The sequence below is a fragment of the Talpa europaea genome, assembly GCF_964194135.1.
Source record: "Talpa europaea genome assembly, chromosome: 6".
Lineage (NCBI taxonomy): Eukaryota > Metazoa > Chordata > Mammalia > Eulipotyphla > Talpidae > Talpa > Talpa europaea.
The window spans coordinates 40,823,729-40,843,565 of NC_140072.1; the positions used below are offsets into that span (position 1 = coordinate 40,823,729).

The following is a 19,837-nucleotide window of genomic DNA, read 5'->3' on the forward strand; positions in this document are numbered from 1 at the left end:
CTGAGGGGAGCAGCGGGCGGCAGGAGAGGTCTGCACGCCATGTGGGACCCTCCTCTGGTGGCCGGGGAGCAGCCGGGGATCGAGCAGTTTGCAACCCAGCGCTCAACCGCTGCGCCACCGGGGAGGCCCCTCAACCTCTTCTTTCAGTCCCTGCCTGGCTGGCCCTCCTACCATCACTGAGAAATGCATGGTTTACCAAAGCAGCAAATTATTTTGTTATATACAACAGAGATTTCAAGGGAATATAACTACCAATACCAGAGTCAAAATTAATCTGCATAGGCTAGAGCTAAATTTCAGCTTTCAGTAAAGCACAGTTTTTTCCCCTCTCTCTTTGGAGAAACATCTTTTATCTAAAATTGCTGCAATAGCTACAGTAAGAGTGAAATTTCTGAATGTATTGCCTTGCAAAGAATAAAACCCCTTTCACACCAAGAAATCCTTTTAGAATTTTTGTCAATAAGGTACTTAACATTGTCCTAAAAAAAAAATAATGTAAGGTTTTCCTACTGGACATCCAGCAGTTTCGTTTTAGTGAGGTTTGGTCCAGCATAGTAATTTAATGCTCCAGGTTTTCAGGAATGGTGCAAGCTAAGTTTTAGGAAAGCTGTTTACCTGCCACGCTGTCACCTTTGGGTTAACGGGGGGGAAAGCCAGCTATTAAGAAACCTCACTCTGCTGCTCTTTCACCTATGGGTTTTTGCATTTCCAGACTGCAACGGGCCACCTGCCCCCATAGCTCTAAGGAAAGTGTCCCGGGCTATAAGGACATCACACTCTCGCGTCCCGGGGTACTCCGAAGACGAGTGTCCAGACTCCCGACTTTCCGGGGCCATTTCCGCGGCCCAGACATTCAGGGAAGAGCCCGCCAGGGAGACCTAGGAGGGTTTTGAGGGTAGCTGCCTTCTGGCCTCAGCAGGATCTCCACTCATCAAAGGGTCTACACTCAATCAAAGGCGTCTCCATCTCCCTCCCCCGACTGGAACGCCCCCAGGGCCCAGCGGAGACTCCACCCCACCCTCGACTAGTCAATGAGGCGACGGGCCCCAGCCTCTCAGAACGACCGAGCACCGTGCAGGACCGTAACAGGCACCCAGCCGCGCCCTCAGCGGGGTGGGGGCGGGAAGATGGCGGCGGGGTCCGACGGTCACTCTCCGGGGCGCCCTTGACTAGCGCGAGTCGTTGCGCCACCTACCTTGCTACCCGCGCGCCACGCGGAGGGCGGGAGCAAGGGATGACGAGCATTTGGCTGTGCCAATCAGCACCGAGGAGTCCCGGCCACGCCCAATCAGGACCCGGGCGGCTGAGAGGAGGGTAGGTTGCAGGCAGGCGGCGCATGTGGAGGACGCGGAACAGCTAAGCTCTCGCCTGCTCGCCGCGCGGAGCCGCTCGCCCGAAGGCTTCCCGCGTGCTCTGCACCACGGGCTCTGGCGCCGGCTGGAGGACGCCGGGGAGGGAGGCGGCCGCGAGGACTGACCGACGCCTGCCCGTCCGGCCCGCGGCGGCCGCGGGACCACCCCCTGGACGGACTCTCCTGGGCGGCTGCTGTGGCGAGTGATGAGGCGCCTGCTAGGCTGTGAGACGACTTTGGAGGCGGACGATTAGGGAGAGTTGGTGAAGGCCGCCCGCGCCTTCTTCCCCGGGCTCGTGCCGCTGGCCCCGGGAAAGAGGCCTCCGTCGCTTCCGGGCGCGCGGCCGGCTCAGGGGGCACCGCGGGGTTCCGAGGGGCGCGCGGGGGCAGCATGTTCCCTCGGAGGCCGCCGGCCTCCCTGGCCGCCTGGCTGGCGGGCGCCGTGGCGGCGGGGGGCGCGGGGGCGCGCGGCGGGGGCCTGCTGGCCCTGCTGGCCAATCAGTGCCGCTTCGTGACGGGCCTGCGCGTGCGGCGCGCGCAGCAGATCGCGCTGCTCTACGGCCGCCTCTACTCCGAGAGCTCCCGCCGGGTGCTGCTCGGCCGCCTGTGGCGCCGGCTGCGGGGCCGTCCTGGCCATGCCCCCGCTCTGATGGCGGCCCTCGCAGGTGTCTTCGTGTGGGACGAGGAGAGGATCCAAGAGGAGGAGCTGCAGAGGTAGGTCGGGCGGCGACGTCGTCCCTGTCCCCGGGGGTGATGGCCGGTCGTGCTGGGGGGTTGGGGCATTGGATCCTGGGGCCTGCCTGCCCTTGCGGAGTGTCCCCTTCGCCCGGGATACTGTAAAAGGTTAGCCAGTGGCTTGATCCAGTTTTAGCAAGCCGCGGTTTTTGTTGCCTCTGTTAATTTGGTTTGTTGCATGAGGAATAATTGGGAGAGTAGGTTAGTGTAGGAGATTTTGGGTGGGAAGCGTGACGCTGTTGAAATAACATTGTAAAAATTAGAGACTGAAGGCGTGTAGGCCGTGGTTCAGGCATTCTTTAATGCACTTAGAAAGGTGCACATTCAAAACAGGTTTTGATCTCACCCTAAGGGTGTAGTTATGTAATTTAAAAATTGCCTTATGTCCATACGGGGCTTCGTGAGAAATACCAGGAGAGCTCTCTTGTCGTTTTGACTTTTGTGGCAGAATTGTGGGACTGAGGGCACTTTGTATCCCTGGACAAACCAGTAGTCCAGAACCTGTAAGAATTAGGTCAGTTTTTGGGCTACTTTTACCTGGAACTTTGGGAGTACTGTTCCGAAGTCACGCTGCCATCAAAACTCCTGTGTGAAAAGTGCCATCTGTACCAGTGATTGAATTCGTTAATCTCCGCTTCTAAATCTGAGACCTTCTCACTATCAAGGCCATAACCTTGCTTTCACTCTTGCTGTGCATTGTCTCTGGGGGTGTTTTTAATAGTTATTCCTAAACTGTGCCTCTCCCCCTCCCTGCACCCCATCCACTCTAAAACTGATTTCAGGAACCTAACACAGTTCCCTCCCCTAATAGAGCCCATACAAGTCTCTTTGTTCTAGATATTTATTATGTTCCATATTTTTTGCTAGTTTAAAAATGGAAATTATCTCTATAAAGTTAACTGACCTGTTTGGAAATGTAGTACCTAGATGTCAGCCATCTGTTCATGCAAAACTGATTTTATCTTAAGAACTGACAGTACTTTCCCTAGCACAAAAATTGACAATTTTGTAAACGCAACTTAAAGTCATGACCATAAAGTAAATAACCTTACAAAAGCTAAGATAGCAAAGCATGAGAGGGAGTTTTGCCTAGTTTGTTAGTGTTTTGTGATTTCCCATTTGTTCTAATGACACAGTCTCAGATGTGAGAAATAAAATAATTTATGGGAAGGAAACTATTTTTAAAGATTTTATTTATGCATAAAAGAACTGGGGAGGGCCTCCCTGGTGGTGCAGCGGTTGAGCGCTGGGTTGCGAAGCTGCCCCGCGGCGCCGGTTCGATCCCCGGCTGCTCCCCTCAGCAGTGTACTTCGGTCCTTCTGCCTGCTCTGCTCCCCGCTCTGGCTCTGGTGAATTCTCACCCTCCCTCGCTTCTGACTGTACCCAGTGCATGTATAAACAAAACAAACAAACAAATAAATAAAATAAAACATGCCTCTATTAAAAAAAAAAAACTAAAAAAAAAAAAAGAACTGGGTCGGGAACAGAACAGGTGGATTGACTGAAATACACTGCTGAGGAGAGCAGCTCGTGAGACAGGAGAGGTCTGCTGTGCCATGTGGGTTAGCGTCCTGGCCAGGCATTGAACTCAGTGCTGCTGCAGTGGCTGCTGATAGCTTCATAGTGCTGTGTCTTAACCCCTTATGCCACCAGGGAGGCCTGGGAAAAAAAACTTTTAAACTGAGAAATTATCAAGTAATTGCTTGAGTTTTCATTTTGTCTTTGATTGGGAAATGCCATGTTCCACAGTGGTGAAGTTTGAGGGGGGCAGAGGGGAGTTCCCAATTGGATTTATTTGGGAAGAGGAGAAAGACCAGAAATGGGCTACTGGTGCAAAAGAAAGGGAAGGTGTTTTGGGGGTGGGAATTGAAGAGTATTGGGACCTGGGTGGTAGATGGCAATTTGTGTTTACTTCATGTGTTTTTATGGATGCTGTGTTCTTGGAGCCTCTGTTTAACAGTTGCAGAAGCTAGCCGGGAGAAGATAGGAAATGAATGTGATTAACATTTGAGTCAGTGGTCACTACTCACTGGCAGAAAGAGATCAGACCAGTTTATGTCCAAGCCCAGTATTCATTCTGTTTCCCTTTCTTGGAACTGTGTCTGAAACCAGGGGACACTGGAAACCCTGATTCTGATCCAACTCCTAAGGAGGTATTGATCTGGATTTAACATCTTTGCCATTTCAGAAACTTAGGCAAAGCTCAGTCAGACTACTTAAGGTGCCTTTTCTAACTCTCTCCAGGGCCATACACTTCATTGTTCTTCATGCTTGGATTCAGTCATAATACTTAAATTTGATCAAGTTGGCCATTTGGGGATTGATTTTTTTTTTTTTTTATTTAGTGTGTTAGCTTGATAGGTTTGCAAATAAATAAATAAATAAAATGCAGTTCAACTAAACCTTGGTAGTACAGTATTTCCATAGGTTTTAGTTCTGATAGGTTGTCATGTTTGTGTTTTATTGACTAAAATATTCTGAGTAGAGGTTAACTTTTTGTTTTTTAACTTGGTGTTTCTCTGATTTTAAAGGAGGCTTTGCTGAGGTTGTCAAAGCTAGTTTAGAATATCTTAGGTTTAGGGCCTCCCCGGCGGTGCAGCAGTTGAGCGCTGGGTTGCGAAGTTGCAGGCACCGGAGGAGGGTCCCACATGGCATGCAGACCTCTCCTGTCGCCCGCTGCTCCCTTCAGCAGTGTACTTCGGTCCTTCTGCCTGCTCTGCTCCCTGCTCTGGCTCTGGTGAATTCTCTCACCCTCCCACGCTTCTGACTGTATAAATAAATAAATAAATAAATAACCAAACATGCCTCTATTAAAAAAAAAGAATATCTTAGGTTTAATTTGTTCTATTTAGAGGATTTTGGGCAACTTTCATAATGGAGCATAGTTGAGTGTGTTCTCAGGATAAGTACATTTCTTTCATTGTTGATGTTTGTCCCATGGTCCTTAAATCATAGCTTTTGGCTTTCCTGTGCTGTCTGTACCAATTTTTCCTGGTACAAACTAATTCTGGTATTGCTGTCTTGGTAAAACAGTGATGGCAGTGCAGCATATATCTCTTTGAATGTGTGTGTTTTAAAGTGGCATATGCTTTTTCCTATGCTATTTGAGTTTCTAAAAAAAAAAATTGCTTTCTATTCTGTTGTGCTTTAGAATATCTTAACAAATAGGATTGCCTTAATCTAGCAACAGCAAGAAAATATGAGAAAAGAAGCAATTTGTTCAAAGTGATTTTGTGTCACTGATGGAGCTGGTGTAGAAATCACTTCTTTTTTTATTTTAAAGATTTATTTATTTATTTATGCATATAAGAGCTGGGATACAGGCCAGAGATGAGGGCATGAGAGGATTCACCAGAGACAGAGTGGGGAGCAGAACAGGCAGACTGACTGAAATACACTGCTGAGGGGAGCAGCAGGCAAGGCAGGAGAGGTCTGCTGTGCCATGTGGGTTGCTCCCTGGTTGGCTGGGGATCAAACTCATGCTGCAGAGGCTGCAGATTGCTTCATAGTGTGGTGTCACCAGGGAGGCCCCGAAATCACTTCTTTGGTGATTAGTCTAGCTTGGTCTAGCATTCTTACCCAATTGGCTTCAGTTAAACAAACACAACTTTCAATCATTATTTCTGATGTTAGCTAGCATTCTGTGAGCCCAGGAAAAATGTTATGGAAAAGTACAGTAATTTTTGATTGTTTTGGAACATTTTTTAAAAATTCAGGAACAAAAAGAGGAAGTTAAATATATAGGCTAAGAGAAAATGTTTCATTTACCTCCCCTCTTTTTAAAGTTCATTGCTCTAGAAATTTGAGTAAATAATTGCTGGTAAAGTTTCATAAGGAAAATTGGCCTTTCCCCCATTTCTGTCTTGTGGGGGCATATAAAATACTATGTTATTAACTAGATAAATGAACAATAAAAAGGTCTTTTGGCTTAAAGGAACTTTTTTGTTGACTTTACTACAGAGTATTTTTCTGACATCTTTTTTTTTTTAGATCAGAACTACATAAAAACTGTCTGGAATTTTTTTTTTAAGATTTATTTATTTATGCATACAAGAACTGGGGTACAGGCCAGAGGTGTGGGAGGTGAGAGGATTTCACCAGAGACAGAGCAGGGAACAGAACAGGCAGATAGACTTACGTATACTGCTGAGGGGAGCAGTGGGCGAGTCAGGAGAGGTCTGCTGTACCATGTGGGTAGCTCTCTGGCTGGGGCTCAAAACCGCGCTGCAGAGGCTGCAGACAGCCTCACAGCGCTGCGCTCAACCCCTTGCGCCACCATGGACGCTCTGTCTTGAACTTTTTTGAACTTGTCTTCATCATTTTACCATTAACTGGCTGACAGATACTTTCATTGAGCTACTTGTCCTTTATTTCTAGGTGTGTCTCTTAGCATTGTACTTGAAATCTCTGTCTTTGACAAAAAGTTGGCATTTGAGGAGGGATTGTGTGAGCTAGGCAGTTGTCTTACTGAAATTACTAATTACAGGGGTGACTTTATTTGAATCATTTTGGAGCCTTACATATAGCAAGTTCTGTACTGAAGACAGGCTATACTTTGTTTTTGAGTTCCTGTAACTTTAATTCCATTCTTTCTCAAATAATTGAAGTGACTTTAGTTTTGAGAGGGAAGTATTGATTGGTTTTCCTCGATACTCTTTCTAATCTGCTGGTTCTGTTACTATTTTGGAAAATCTCTTTTTACCTTCTTTTCTCTCTTACTGCTGTTTAAGTCTCTTAGATAACAAGGTATAGACACCCATCTCATCCCAACAAGATTTGTTACAGCAGGCCAAAGAGATGCATGGGGAGAGGTTTTTCCTTGCTCTGTATGTATGATAGTGATGTCATTTTTTGGAGTCAGTGGGTTTGGAGTGAAGGGTCCTTGGGTTCACTCTGGGAAGTGTTTCCACCAGAGCTCCCGTTTCAGTGGCAAATGGCGAGTTTCCCATAGGAGTTTCTCCATGAGACAGAAACAGTAGTTATATTTGAAGAGCAGGTTATTAGAGAAAGGGACAGAAGACTAAAAGACACTTGCATAGACACAAGCGGGCAGGAAGAACTGCCCTGAAAGGAACAGATTAGCTAAGAGAGGCCTGCATGGTTGCAGGTGGCGGGCTTTGAGGAGAGCTGCCTCTGCTGAAGAGAAGTCTCGGTATATATAGTACAGGTCATGGGCAGGCAGGAAACCGCTGCCCTGTGGAGGGAGAAAGTTGGTAAAAGGAAGCACCTGCATAGTCACAGGTGGGCAGAAAGACTGCTGCCGCGTTGTGGGGGCAGCGTTAGGTTTTATCATCTTCAGGGAGGGGCTCATCTTTGTGGGTGGATGGTTTGTGCTCCTGACACTCCTTAGAGTAGTCTGATAGTTTCTGGGTATTGTGCCTCCTGATTTGGGCGTTGATGCCTAAGGGTCTTGGTTTCTATGACTGGGTTATGGCTTATGCTGATCCCTTCTTCCCCTACTTCTTTGAGTGGGTTAGGTTCTTGACCTTGCATCTCCTGTCCTCCATCAATAGTAAGGGACGTTGTGCATCTATGTTAATTAATGTCTGTCATGTGAGGATTCAGAGATTCTTGAACCTGGGTATATAACAATCATTTATTTTTTTATTTAAAGATTTATTTATTTATGCATACAAGAATTGGGGTATGTGTGGGGTGTGAGAGGATTCAGAGTGGGGAACAGAACAGGCAGATGTACTAAAATATACTGCTGAGGGGAGCAGCGGGTGAGACAGGAGAGGTCTGCTGTGCCATGTGGGAGCTCCCTGGCTGGGGATCAAACTCATGTTGCAGTGGCTGCGGATAACTTCATAGCTTGTGTCTTAACCCCTTGTGCCACCAGGGAGGCCCAGTCATTTAAATTTTTATGGTCAGTATTTCTCCAGCAATCCTACTGTGCTATTCAATGTCATGCCTTCACAAGACATTTCTATCCCCTGTTAGGAACTTAGTCTCATAATTTTAATCAAGGCCACCTAGTGATCTTTTATTATAGGAGAGTCTAATTAAGCAATGAATCAGAAGCTCTGTACCTCTCAAGTCTTAGGTCATTAAAGTTGTATGATGGTAATCATATAGTTTAATTTTCTTAAAACCTAATTATTATGAAATTCTTTTATGATCCCCTAATGTTTAATAAGACAATCTTTCCCTCTTCATTATGTGATAAAAATGACATTCAAGAGTGGTGCTTAATTTTTATTCATATATTCTCTACTGTCCTGAAAAGTGCCATAATTGCTGCCACCTGATGCCTGAAATGTACTCTGAATAAGCCTTTCCTGTGGTTTTGCTTTTGCTTTCTCCTCTGTAAGATCTTACTATCTACACTAAAGTTTTTCCCTATTCTAGTCTTTGGGGTGGTAACAGTCAATCTTGTTTTGTAACTTTCCAGACAAAAACTTTTTAAAAATGGGGCCTCCCCGGTGGCGCAGCGGTTGAGCGCTGGGTTGCGAGGTTGAGCGCTGGGTTGCGAGGTTGAGCGCTGGGTTGCGAAGCTGCCCGCGGCCTCTGCGGCGCCGGCTCGATCCCCGGCCACCGGAGGAGGGTCCCACATGGCGCGCAGACCTCTCCTGCCGCCCGCTGCTCCCCTCAGCAGTGTACTTCGGTCCTTCTGCCTGCTCTGCTCTCCGCTCTGGCTCTGGTGAGTTCTCTCACCCTCCCGCGCTTCTGACTGTACCCAGACTCAGTGCATGTATAAACAAAAACAAAGAAAGAAAGAAAACATGCCTCTATATAAAAAAAAAAAAAAAAACTTTTTAAAAATGGTTACCTTTTTCATCAGGCATCAGTATAAATTAACGGGTTTGGGTTCTTGGTACATGCAAAGAAACTGATATTGCTTAGCTCGAGCTGAAGAGGAACCAATCAGGAAGATGTTAGTTGGATCACTCAGTATTGACATGAAAATCAGATCAAAATAGCAGCCAAGACTTGCTGCAAAACCTAGCTGTGTCCATGGCCATTTGTTTCAGCAAGGTGCCAAGATAATTGACGCTGCGATAACTGCATTTGCACATGCAGAATAATAAATTTAGACATTTCTCATGCCATACACAAAAATTTAATGGATAAATGTCAGAGTGGATTAGAGATCTAAATGTAAGCTAAAACTAAATCTCCTAGAAGAAAATATAGGCGTATGTCCTTGTGAACTTGGGTTAGGCAGTGGTTTCTTAGATCTGACACCAAAAACAGATTAATTGGACTTCATCAAAACTTTTATACATCAAATATACTATCAAGAAAATGAACAGACAACCCACAGGATGGGAAAAAATATTTATAAATGATATATCTGATAGGGGACTGGTATCCAGAACACAAAGAACTCTGGCAGCTCAGCGATAAAATGAGAACTCAGTTGAAAAATAGACAAGGGGTTCTGTAGACACACAAATAGCCAATAAGCACGTGCAGATATGCCCAACACCATTAATCATTAGGGAAGTCCAAATCTGAAGACCTTAGTGGAATAGTACTTCACGCCCATGGGATTGATGGAATTAAAAAGATGGACAATGACAACTGTTGACAAGAATGTAAGCAGTTGGAAGCCTCGGACATTGTTGGTGTGAATATAAAATGGTGTAGCTTCTTTGGAAAATAATTTGGCACTTCCTCAAAAAGTTAGACAGTTACTACCACCCAACAAGTCCCAAGAAAATGGAAAAACCTATGTTTACACAAAAACTTTCACACATTATTCATAAGTATGTCAAAAGAAGATACGATATGATATGACCATTACCTGATGAATAAATGAAATGTGGTATATATCCACACAGCAGGATGTTTTTCAACTGTAAAGATGAATAAAGTATGGCATGAATGACCTTGACAACATGCTAAGTGAGAAAAGCCAGACTCAATAAACTGTATCTTACATTATTCTGTTTAAATGAGATGTCCACAGGTGGCATGTCCATAGAGATAAAAAGAAGGTTAGTACTTAGTAGGTATTGGGGGGAGGCAGGAATGGGAAGTGACTGCTGATCTAGCATAGGTGATGATTGCACAACCTGTGGCTATATTTAAAAATACTGAATTGGGCCTCCCTAGTGGCGCAAGGGGTTAAGCACCGCCCTATGAAGCAATCCGCAGCCTCTGCAGCACGAGTTCAATCTCCACCCGGCCAAGGAGCTACCCAAATGGCGCAGCAGACCTCTCCTGGCTCACCCGCTGCTCCCCTCAGCAGTGTATTTAAGTCAGCCTGCCTGTTCTGTTCCCCACTCTGTCTCTGGTGAATCCTCTAACCCCCCGCATTTCTGGCCTGTACTCCAGCTCTTGTATGCATAAATAAATAAATCTTTAAAAAAATAAAAATACTGAATTGTATACTGTAAAAGGGTGATTCTTATGGTATGTGACTTAAAAGAGAGAAGGAAAATATGTACCTACTCTCACAATGTAGTAGGAAGACAAACAACCCAATAAAAATGGGTGAAAGATACCAAATGCCATTTCAGTCTTCATTCTTAATAGTTAGCATCTGAGGGCTGAATATGTACCAAATACAAAGTACTTTATATATAAATTTATCTGATTTTTACAGTCAGCCTTTGAGGTAGATTATGAAATAGGGCTGGTTAGGTAATTTAATATTCTTTTTTTTTTTTATAATTTTTTTTTAAATAGAGGCATGTTTTTATTTATTTAGTTATTTAGTTTTTTTTTTGTTTGTTTGTTTATACATGCACTGGGTACAGTCAGAAGCGCGGGAGGGTGAAAGAATTCACCAGAGCCAGAGCGGGGAGCAGAGCAGGCAGAAGGACCGAGGTACACTGCTGAGGGGAGCAGCGGGCGGCAGGAGAGGTCTGCGCGCCATGTGGGACCCTCCTCTGGTGCCCGGGGAGCAGCCGGGGAACAAACCGGCGCCGCAGAGGCCGCGGGCAGCTTCGCAACCCAGCGCTCAACCGCTGCGCCACCGGGGAGCCCCGTAATTTAATATTCTGTCGGACTGAAATTCAGACTCAGGAACTTGGTTTTTTATTCCCTATATTTTATAGTGTTTAAACCTACACCATTCTTACACAGGTCTTGTATGTGCACATTTTCTTTCCTATGCCTGACCCCAACCAATGTGCACTATACTTGTTGTTTTTCTCCTTTCCAGATCAATTGATGAGATGAAACGGTTGGAAGAAATGTCATATATGTTTCAGAACTCTGGAGTTAGATGCCACTCTCCAGATCCAAAACCCCAGACAGAAGGGAATGAAGATTCAGGGGACAGAGAGCAACCCTGGGAAATGGTGATGGAGAAGAAGCACTTTAAGCTGTGGCGGCGCCCAATTATAGGCACACACCTTTACCAGTACAGAGGTGAGCCCAGCCTGACTGTCTTGTGTGTAACATGGTTGCCCAGGTGTGCAGAACTTCTGTTCCTCATATTTCTCTAAACTGATACATTCTATTTGTTTCTTAGAAAAGTTGCCATGGTTTTTGTTTTGCTGCCTGAATATGACTTCTAGTTCGTGAATCTGCCTTTAAGATCCGTTAGTACTTTATAACTGAAATACAGTTTAGTACTAAGAATAAGGTGGTGTTGAAAGTTTAGCAAACATTTTTCTTTCCTGTCATTCTAGTTTTTGGAACCTACACAGATGTGACACCCCGGCAGTTCTTCAACGTTCAGGTGAGTAAATTTTTCTTCCCAAATTTGGAACCTTGAAGCCTAGAACCCAGTTTCAGCTGTTCACATGAATAATTTCTTTGATTCAGATGACGTAGACTTCAATACATCCATCTGTTGTACCCTCTTTTTTTTTAAAGATGTATTTATGTATGCATGCAAGAGCTGGGGTATAGGCCAGAAGTGTGGAGCATGGCAGGATTTCACCAGATGCATTGGGGAGCAGAACAGGAAGACTGACTGAAATACACTGCTGAGGGGAGCAATGGGCAAAACAGGAGAGGTCTGCTGCGCCATGTGGGTCAGCTCCCTGGCTGGGGATCTACCTTGTGCTTCAGTGGCTGCCACAGTGCTGAGACTTAACCCCTTGCGCCACCATGGAGGCCCCTGTCTGTACCCCTTGTCTCACAGTCCACACAGTAGCTGGCAAACATTTGACTTACAATGGAGGATGGAGATGAGACTGATTCTACCCCCTTACAGGACTGCTGGGAAGATCAGATCAAGGAGTAGATTTGTATACTTCAATGTATTTTTTTTTTTTTAAGAGGAGAAGTCTTAGAACTTTTTTTTTTTTAATTTAAATTTTATTTTTATATTTCCCATACAATTACAACCCCTTTATTTTTACCCCAAGCCCTCCTTTCCTCGCCCCCACCCCCCATAGAGTGTCTCTTGTTTACAGTTATTTGTTGATTTTGATATTTTCTTATAGTTATTCTTTTTCCTGGTCCCTTATTTAAGTTTTCTAGATTCCTGCTATGAGTGAGACCATCCGGTATTTTTCTTTTTCTTTCTGGCTTATTTCGCTGAGCATGATCCTTTCCAGCGCCATCCATGTTGCTGCAAATTGCATGTGTTTATCTTTTTTGAATGCTGAGTAATATTCCATGGTGTATATGTACCACATCTTCTTGATCCAGTCATCTATTTTGGGGCATTTGGGTCGTTTCCAGGTTTTCCCTGTTGTAAATAGTGTTGTAATAAACATAGGGGTACAGGTATTCTTTTGAATCAATGTTTTTGTGTCCTTTGGGTAGGTCCCTAGGAGTGGAATTGCCAGGTCATATGGTAGCTCCATTTTTAGTAGACCGAGGAACCTCCAGACAGCTTTCCATAGTGACTGGACCAGTTTGCACACCCACCAGCAATGTAGGAGAGTTCCTTTATAATACATCCTCACCAGCATTTGTTGTTGCTGTTTTTTTTTTTTTTTTTTTATATGTTCCATTCTTAACTGGTGTAAGGTGGTATCTCATTGTGGTTTTGATTTGCATTTCCTTGATTATAAGGTATGTTGAACATTTTTTCATATGTCTGTTGGCCATTTGCATTTCCTCTTTAGAGAAGTGTCTTTCAAGTTCTGCCCATTTCTTGACTGGATTGTTTACTTCATTTTTGTAGAGATCTTTGTGATCAGTCCCTTATCAGTTGGATAGAGTGCAAAGATTTTTTCCCAATCAGTGGGATGTCTCTTTGTTTTGGTTAATGTCTCTTGCTGTACAGAAGCTTTTCAGTTTGATGTAACCCCAGGTGTTTATCTTTTCCTTCACTTTCTTTCCTTTGGGTGATGAGTCTTTAAAGATGTTACTAAGATGTATGTCTTATATTTTCTGTATTTTCTTCTATATATTTTATGGTTTCAGGTCTTATGTCCAGATCTTTTATCCATTTTGAGTTGATTTTTGTGCATGGTGAGAGGTAGTGGTCTAGTTTCATTCTTTTGCATGTGGTGGTCCAGTTTTCCCAACACCATTTATTGAACAAACTGTCCTTGTTCCATTGCATATTCTTTGCTCCTTTGTCAAAGATTAGTTGTCCATTTATATATGTGGCTTTATTTCTGAGCTTTCTATTTGATTCCATTGGTCTGTGTATCTGTTTTTGTTCCAGTACCACACTGTTTTAATTATTATGGCTTTGTAGTATAGTTTGAAGTTTGAAAGTGTGATACCTCCATTCTCCTTTGTTTTCGTTAGCAGGGCTTTGGCTATTCGTGGTTTTTTATGGTTCTATATGAATTTCATCAGCATCTGTTCTATTTCTTTGAAGAATGTCATTGAGATTTTTATTGGAATAGCGTTGAACCTGTAAATTGCTTTGTTAAGATGGCCATTTTATTTATTTATTTATTAAAAATTTATTTATATACAAGCACTGGGTACAGTCAGAAGTGCGGGAGGGCGAGAGAATTCACCAGAGCGGGTAGCAGAGCAGGCAGAAGGACCGAAGTACACTGCTGAGGGGAGCAGCAGGAGGCAGGAGAGGTCTGCGCGCCATGTGGGACCCTCCTCCAGTGGCCGGGGAGAACCGGTGCTGCAGAGGCTGCGGGCAGCTTCGCAACCCAGCGCTCTACCGTTGCACCACCTGGAAGGCCCAAGATGGCCATTTTAATGTTAATTCTTCTAATCCATGAGCAGGGGATGTCTTTACATTTATTTGTGTCTTCTATTTCTTTTAATAGTGTTTTATAATTTTCTTTGTATAGGTCCTTCACCTCTTGTTAGGTTTATTTCCAAATATTTCATTTTTTTTCAGACACATTCTCTTAACTAACCATGGCACTATTATCAAAGTCAGTAAACTTAACAGTGATGCAATACTCACATAATCTTCTGTTTGTATTTCAGTATACTCTGTTGATTTAGTGTTGCCCTTTATAGCGTTCTCCCCTTCAGTAAAGATCCAGGCAGGGAGGCTCCCAGGTGGCGCAGCGGTTGAGTGCTGGGTTGCGAATCTGCCCACAGCCTCTGCAGCGCCCGTTCGATCTCCAGCTGCTGGTGAGAGTCCTACATGGCGCTCAGACCTCTCCTGCAGCGCCCGCTGCTCCCATCAGCAGTGCATTTCATCAGTCTGCCTGTTCTGTTCCCCGCTGTGTCTCTGGTGAATCCTCTCACCCTCCCGCACATCTGGTCTGTACCCTGGTTGTTGTATAAATAAATAAATAAATCTTTGCGGGGGGGGGGGGGGGAGATCCAGGCAGGATTTAGTAATCTGAAACATTTCCACAGTGAAGGTATTTAGGGAGTAAAGGTGAAGAGGATCAGTCCAAAGACTGCTTTTCTCGTTGGGGGTTGGGGATGTATGAAAATGGGAGGTCGGATTCTACAAAAACATTTATGTTTTCATTTGTTTTGCTGGTCATTCATGAACTAGTTTGAAGATTATAACACCCACTGATAATACTCAAGTGTCAAGTGGTGCTGAATTTTTGTTGGTTTGAATGTATATTTCTTATTTTGAAATTCATTAGTTATTAGTGATGCTACTTGCATTTTTCATAATTTTTAATTGTAGTGGCATAGTATTATAACATACAGGTTTCAGGTGTGCACCATCATGCATCATCATCTGTGTCTACTACGTTAACTCCCCCGCTAAAGTCTGCTTCTTTCCTTCACCATACATTTCCTTCACCATACTTTTTACCTGTTTATCCACCATCTTTCGCCTGCTACTTGCATTTCTTTGTGTGAGGTATGTTTACATTTTTGGCTTCTTTTGGCTTCTTGTCTGGTTAAAACGTTTTGGAATTATTTCGCCCTTAACACATGTATGTCATTTTTTTCCCAGACACATTTTGCATTACAATATTTTTTTCCTTAGGTTTTTTATCATTAAGATTCACTTTCACTGTAAGGGTATTGCCCTATGAGAAGGGATTTTGAAAGGCTTCTCTGTATGTGCACTGGCAAGTCTTTTATACTTTTGACTCTTTCTCTTAGGTTAGATCACTGTTTCAAAATAAGGTCCTTGGGTCAGAGGCATCCTAAGCATTTGGAGTATTCATGATGTTGTTTTTTCCCACAGCTGGATACAGAGTATAGAAAAAAGTGGGATGCCCTGGTAATCAAGCTGGAAGTAATTGAGAGGGATGTGGTTAGTGGTTCTGAGGTTCTTCACTGGGTAACCCATTTTCCTGTAAGTATTTTTACTTCTGTTTGATACTTTTACCATGTCCATGTGAGATGTATCACTAATCTTGCTCCTCCATTTCTTTAGTATCCAATGTACTCACGGGATTATGTTTATGTTCGGCGGTATAGTGTGGATCAAGAAAACAACGTGATGGTGTTGGTGTCACGGTATGTGTGATTGGTTGCCTGTGGTGTTGTACCTTTAGCAATGTCCTTCATTCATATATATTTTGTGTGGGGGGCTAATGTATTCTTAGTGCCCTTATGAGTCTCCCACAGAGTTCCCTGCAGCAGGTCCTCATCTGTCCCACCTGAAACATTAGTGGGCTGTGACTGGTGATATCTAGGAAAATGGAAGGGATATAAACTTTTAATAGACCATTTTTTTAGTTCTTTAGTGTTGGTTATTAAAAAAAAAAAAGTAATGTCTTCAACACAAAGTGAGGCAAGAAGCACCAAAGAAGCCACTTTGTTTTTAGAACTTAATTCACATTCATTCATCCTAGTGACTCCTGTTGTATTTTTAAAATTAGAACCAACATTTTAGATTTTCCTCGTAACTTTAACTCTCATACCATTTGTAGACATTACTAAGTTTCCTTAATTTTTCCCTTTACCAGTGCTGTGGAGCACCCTAGTGTGCCAGAGTCTCCGGAATTTGTAAGGGTCAGATCATATGAATCCCAAATGGTTATCCGTCCCCACAAATCATTTGATGAGGTGAGTTTTACATCATCCAAGATGTGATTTATAGTGGTTTTGGAATTTTCTCAAGGAATGTCTTTTATCTGAACTGGGGAGTGTACGGGTTGCTGTCGGGCAGTGATTCTCAAACTTGGCATGTATCAGAGGCACTGGAGCTTGTTAAAAGGTATTGCGTGGGATGTGGCCCAAGAATTGCATTTTTAGGAAGTTCCCAGGTAAAGGTGATACAATTAGCCTGGAAGTCACCTTTTGGGAACCCTCGCTATTGGGGTGATATATAGGAAGATTTCCCAAAACACAATGGTAATGACCATTGACTCCATTTATCTGAGAGACACTTGTGAGAAGATAGCACTAACTCAGTCACTCTGTCCTTAGCAGCAGCATTCTTTAGGAACTAGAGTGAGTGCCTTTCCATCAAAATTTTACCACAATGGGCAGAACATTCGAACCTTTCTGGACTTCCGTTTCCTTGTCCAAAAAATGAAAGGGTTAGATTAATGCACTCTGTCTTCCTTAAAATTATATGACCTTTCTTTGAGAGTATTTTCTTCACTTAGTGGGGTGTTTTGTTTTGTTTTGTTTTGTTTTAACCAAATCTCTGTTGTACACACTGATAGCAGTGCTTGCTGTTTTCAGTGCAATTTCACTTTATAATGGCTTTGTTTCTCCCTCTCACTAATCCTTGCTTCAGAGCTATATGAATTGTGTTTTTAAGTATGATTTTCTTGTTTTCATTGAGATGTTTTATTTATACCAACGAAACTGAGACTTTATGACTAAGAAGCAGTGGTTCATCTCAGTCAGTGTGGTGTTTGATTCTTTGCTAGAAGAGCTATTTATTGCTGCACTATTTTTAGAATAGTATTCAAACTGGATTGCTACCCATTAATGGAAGACAAAATTAATTTAGTTCATTATGACCGGCTTAAAAAAATAGAACAGAAGAGAACTAAACATATTTCATGAGACTTGTTTAGTTACATAAATATGTATGACTGTGAGAGGCTGAGAGAGAGAGCTGGGTTGCAGTGAAAAAGAAGTTATTTACAGTGTGTTGTACTTTAAAATGTTTGAAAGTCCTTGCTTTAGAAAAAGATAGGAAACAGAAAAGACTGCATTCAATGGCTGGTTGCCTTAAGAAAGGGAAGTCTGGGTTAGGATCAGAGACAGTATAGGAGGCTGACTATAAACTATAATCATTGGGGTTATGTGTGGGATTCTCAAGACTGCTCACACATTCAGTGATGTGCTAGACTCACAGGACTCAGCATATAGTACTCGTGGCTAAGATTTATTACAATGACATAGTAAGGATACATCCCCAGATTTAAGGGAAAACATAGGCAGAGTCTGAGGAGCCCACACAAAGACTTCCTTGTGCTCTCTCCCGTGAGGAGTCACGCAGCACACTCCTCCCCCAACAATGAAAATGCAGCAATATGTGTGTGATATTTCTCCCCAGAGAAGCCCATATAGAGTCTTGGTACCCTATAGTTCTATTGGGACTGGTCACATAGGCCCATCCATTCAGACCCCTGGCGTGAAAGCCAGGTGTTCAGCACAAACCACATTGTTTGTACAAACAGAGGAAGCCCAGGGAGTCACCCTCAGCAGTAACTGTTGACAGGGAACACTCTGGGAGCCAAGTTCCAGACTCTAGCTGAAGGCCAACCTTGCAAACAGATCTTTTAATGGATATCAAGTCTTCAGTGTTAGCTCTTTTTTGTACAGGGTGAAAAAATGGTACTCTGTGCCCCAGAATTAGATCATGGTTATTGTGTAGTTCTGGAGATAGGGGTTTTGGTGGGTAATTGAAGTACCTTTATATTGCTGTTTTCCTTTCCAGAATGGCTTTGACTATTTGTTGACATACAGTGACAATCCCCAGACTGTGTTTCCTCGATACTGCGTTAGCTGGATGGTTTCCAGTGGTAAGTGAGCACTTTATTATAGTTACTGCAACCTGGGCTGGGCATTTGTTTTCTCTAGTTTCTTAATAGCAGCAATAAGATTAGTATTTCTCTTGTCGGAATCCTGTTGGGGAAATTAAACCTCTTTCGGTTGTCATTCTTGAATACTATGAAGATATCAAAACCTCCAGCTGAGATTTGGAGGAATGAGAATTCTAGAGTTTTGGAAAGAAAACTTGGTTCCCAGAGGGAAGGTTTAAAAAGAATGTTTGCTTAAGGCCTTAAATAAGTACTTTATATACATTAGCAGTTAGAATTTTTCTTGTTCTTGGTGTTTGCGGTTATAAGAGCTGGTGTAGAAATACATTTGTAGACAGTTATTTAGAGCAAGGGACTGCCACCTGTTCTAATAAAAGATGCACATCATGACTGAAACTGCACCTTTCTCTCCTAGTTCCCTGCTTTGAAAACCATCATCATGTGATTTTCTTGCTTTCTGGTTCTCTATAGATAACTTCAAATACCTGGGGGGAGGATGGAGAGATTAGGTTTTCCTGTTTGACATTTGCCTAAGTAAAATTGGCAGGTATTTATGCTGTGCCATTGATATGTGATATTTTAATCACCCAAAGGAGAGTCTTTTGGGGCTTAACATGGCCTGATCAGTACGCTACCCTTTTTCAAAGGATTGGAGGCCATGGGTTATTTTTACTTTTAGGAGGCAGCTGTCACTTCCAAGTTGTCAATCAAGGTGTTAACTCTACTGCGAAGAATTATTCTCTCTCCTCAAAGAAATTGGGCCTTCTGACTTTGTGCTTGCTGTTTGTATATACCTACCCCAATTTTTCTTTCTTCTGACAGGTATGCCGGATTTCCTGGAGAAGCTGCACATGGCCACTCTGAAAGCCAAGAACATGGAGATCAAAGTAAAGGACTATATTTCAGCTAAACCTCTAGATATGGGCAGTGAAGCCAAGACCACCTCTCCATCTTCTGAGCGGAAGAATGAGGGTAGTTGTGGCCCTGCCCGCATCGAGTATGCTTGAAGGGCTTTGGGATGAGAAGAGACAGGCTTCTTGTAGTCCTGTCTTGATCCCTTATCACTCTGCTGCAGAATGGGGACATGTATTAGAAGGCGTCTGCTGTAACTACCAGTGCAAGATGATTCACTAACTGGTGTCCAATGTCATTCAGAGCCCTTAATTGCTCTTTATCAAAACAGAGAGAAGGAGGTGTCCTTGGGGACTTTGTGATATTCTTAGGCCAAGCATTCTGAATTTCAGTATTTCATGGGCTAATCTGGAACAAGCCTTTCACCTCAGGCCAGACGGGGATGACTTCTGTTTGGTTCTTCTGAGTGGTTTCCTCTGCCAACATTCCAGTTCCTACCAGTGGTTCTGCTGCAATCTTGGATGTCCCTCAGCTCTGAAGGTCCAACTGGAAAGTGCAGTTGGCTCATTGAGTCTTTCAGTGAGGGATCATGGGAGTGCTCTTGGTAACAATTCTAGTGTTGAATGGATGTGAACTATTGCTTGGCAGTACAAGTGCCTTGTCTTCACTTTGTTTCTCACTTTAGGGGCAT

The 19,837-nt window shown here is 43.5% G+C and overlaps 1 protein-coding gene across 1 annotated transcript; it reads left to right on the top strand.

Moving 5' to 3' along the window:
* Positions 1 to 1,742: 1,742 nt before the first annotated feature.
* Positions 1,743 to 19,301, top strand: STARD7 (StAR related lipid transfer domain containing 7; the record flags this gene model as incomplete). Its single annotated transcript, XM_084235046.1, has 8 exons — positions 1,743 to 2,065; positions 11,202 to 11,410; positions 11,674 to 11,723; positions 15,531 to 15,641; positions 15,723 to 15,805; positions 16,258 to 16,357; positions 18,192 to 18,276; positions 19,117 to 19,301. 8 exons carry the CDS (start codon positions 1,743 to 1,745, stop codon positions 19,299 to 19,301), a joined length of 1,146 nt encoding a protein of 381 aa, XP_084091172.1.
* Positions 19,302 to 19,837: the final 536 nt, after the last annotated feature.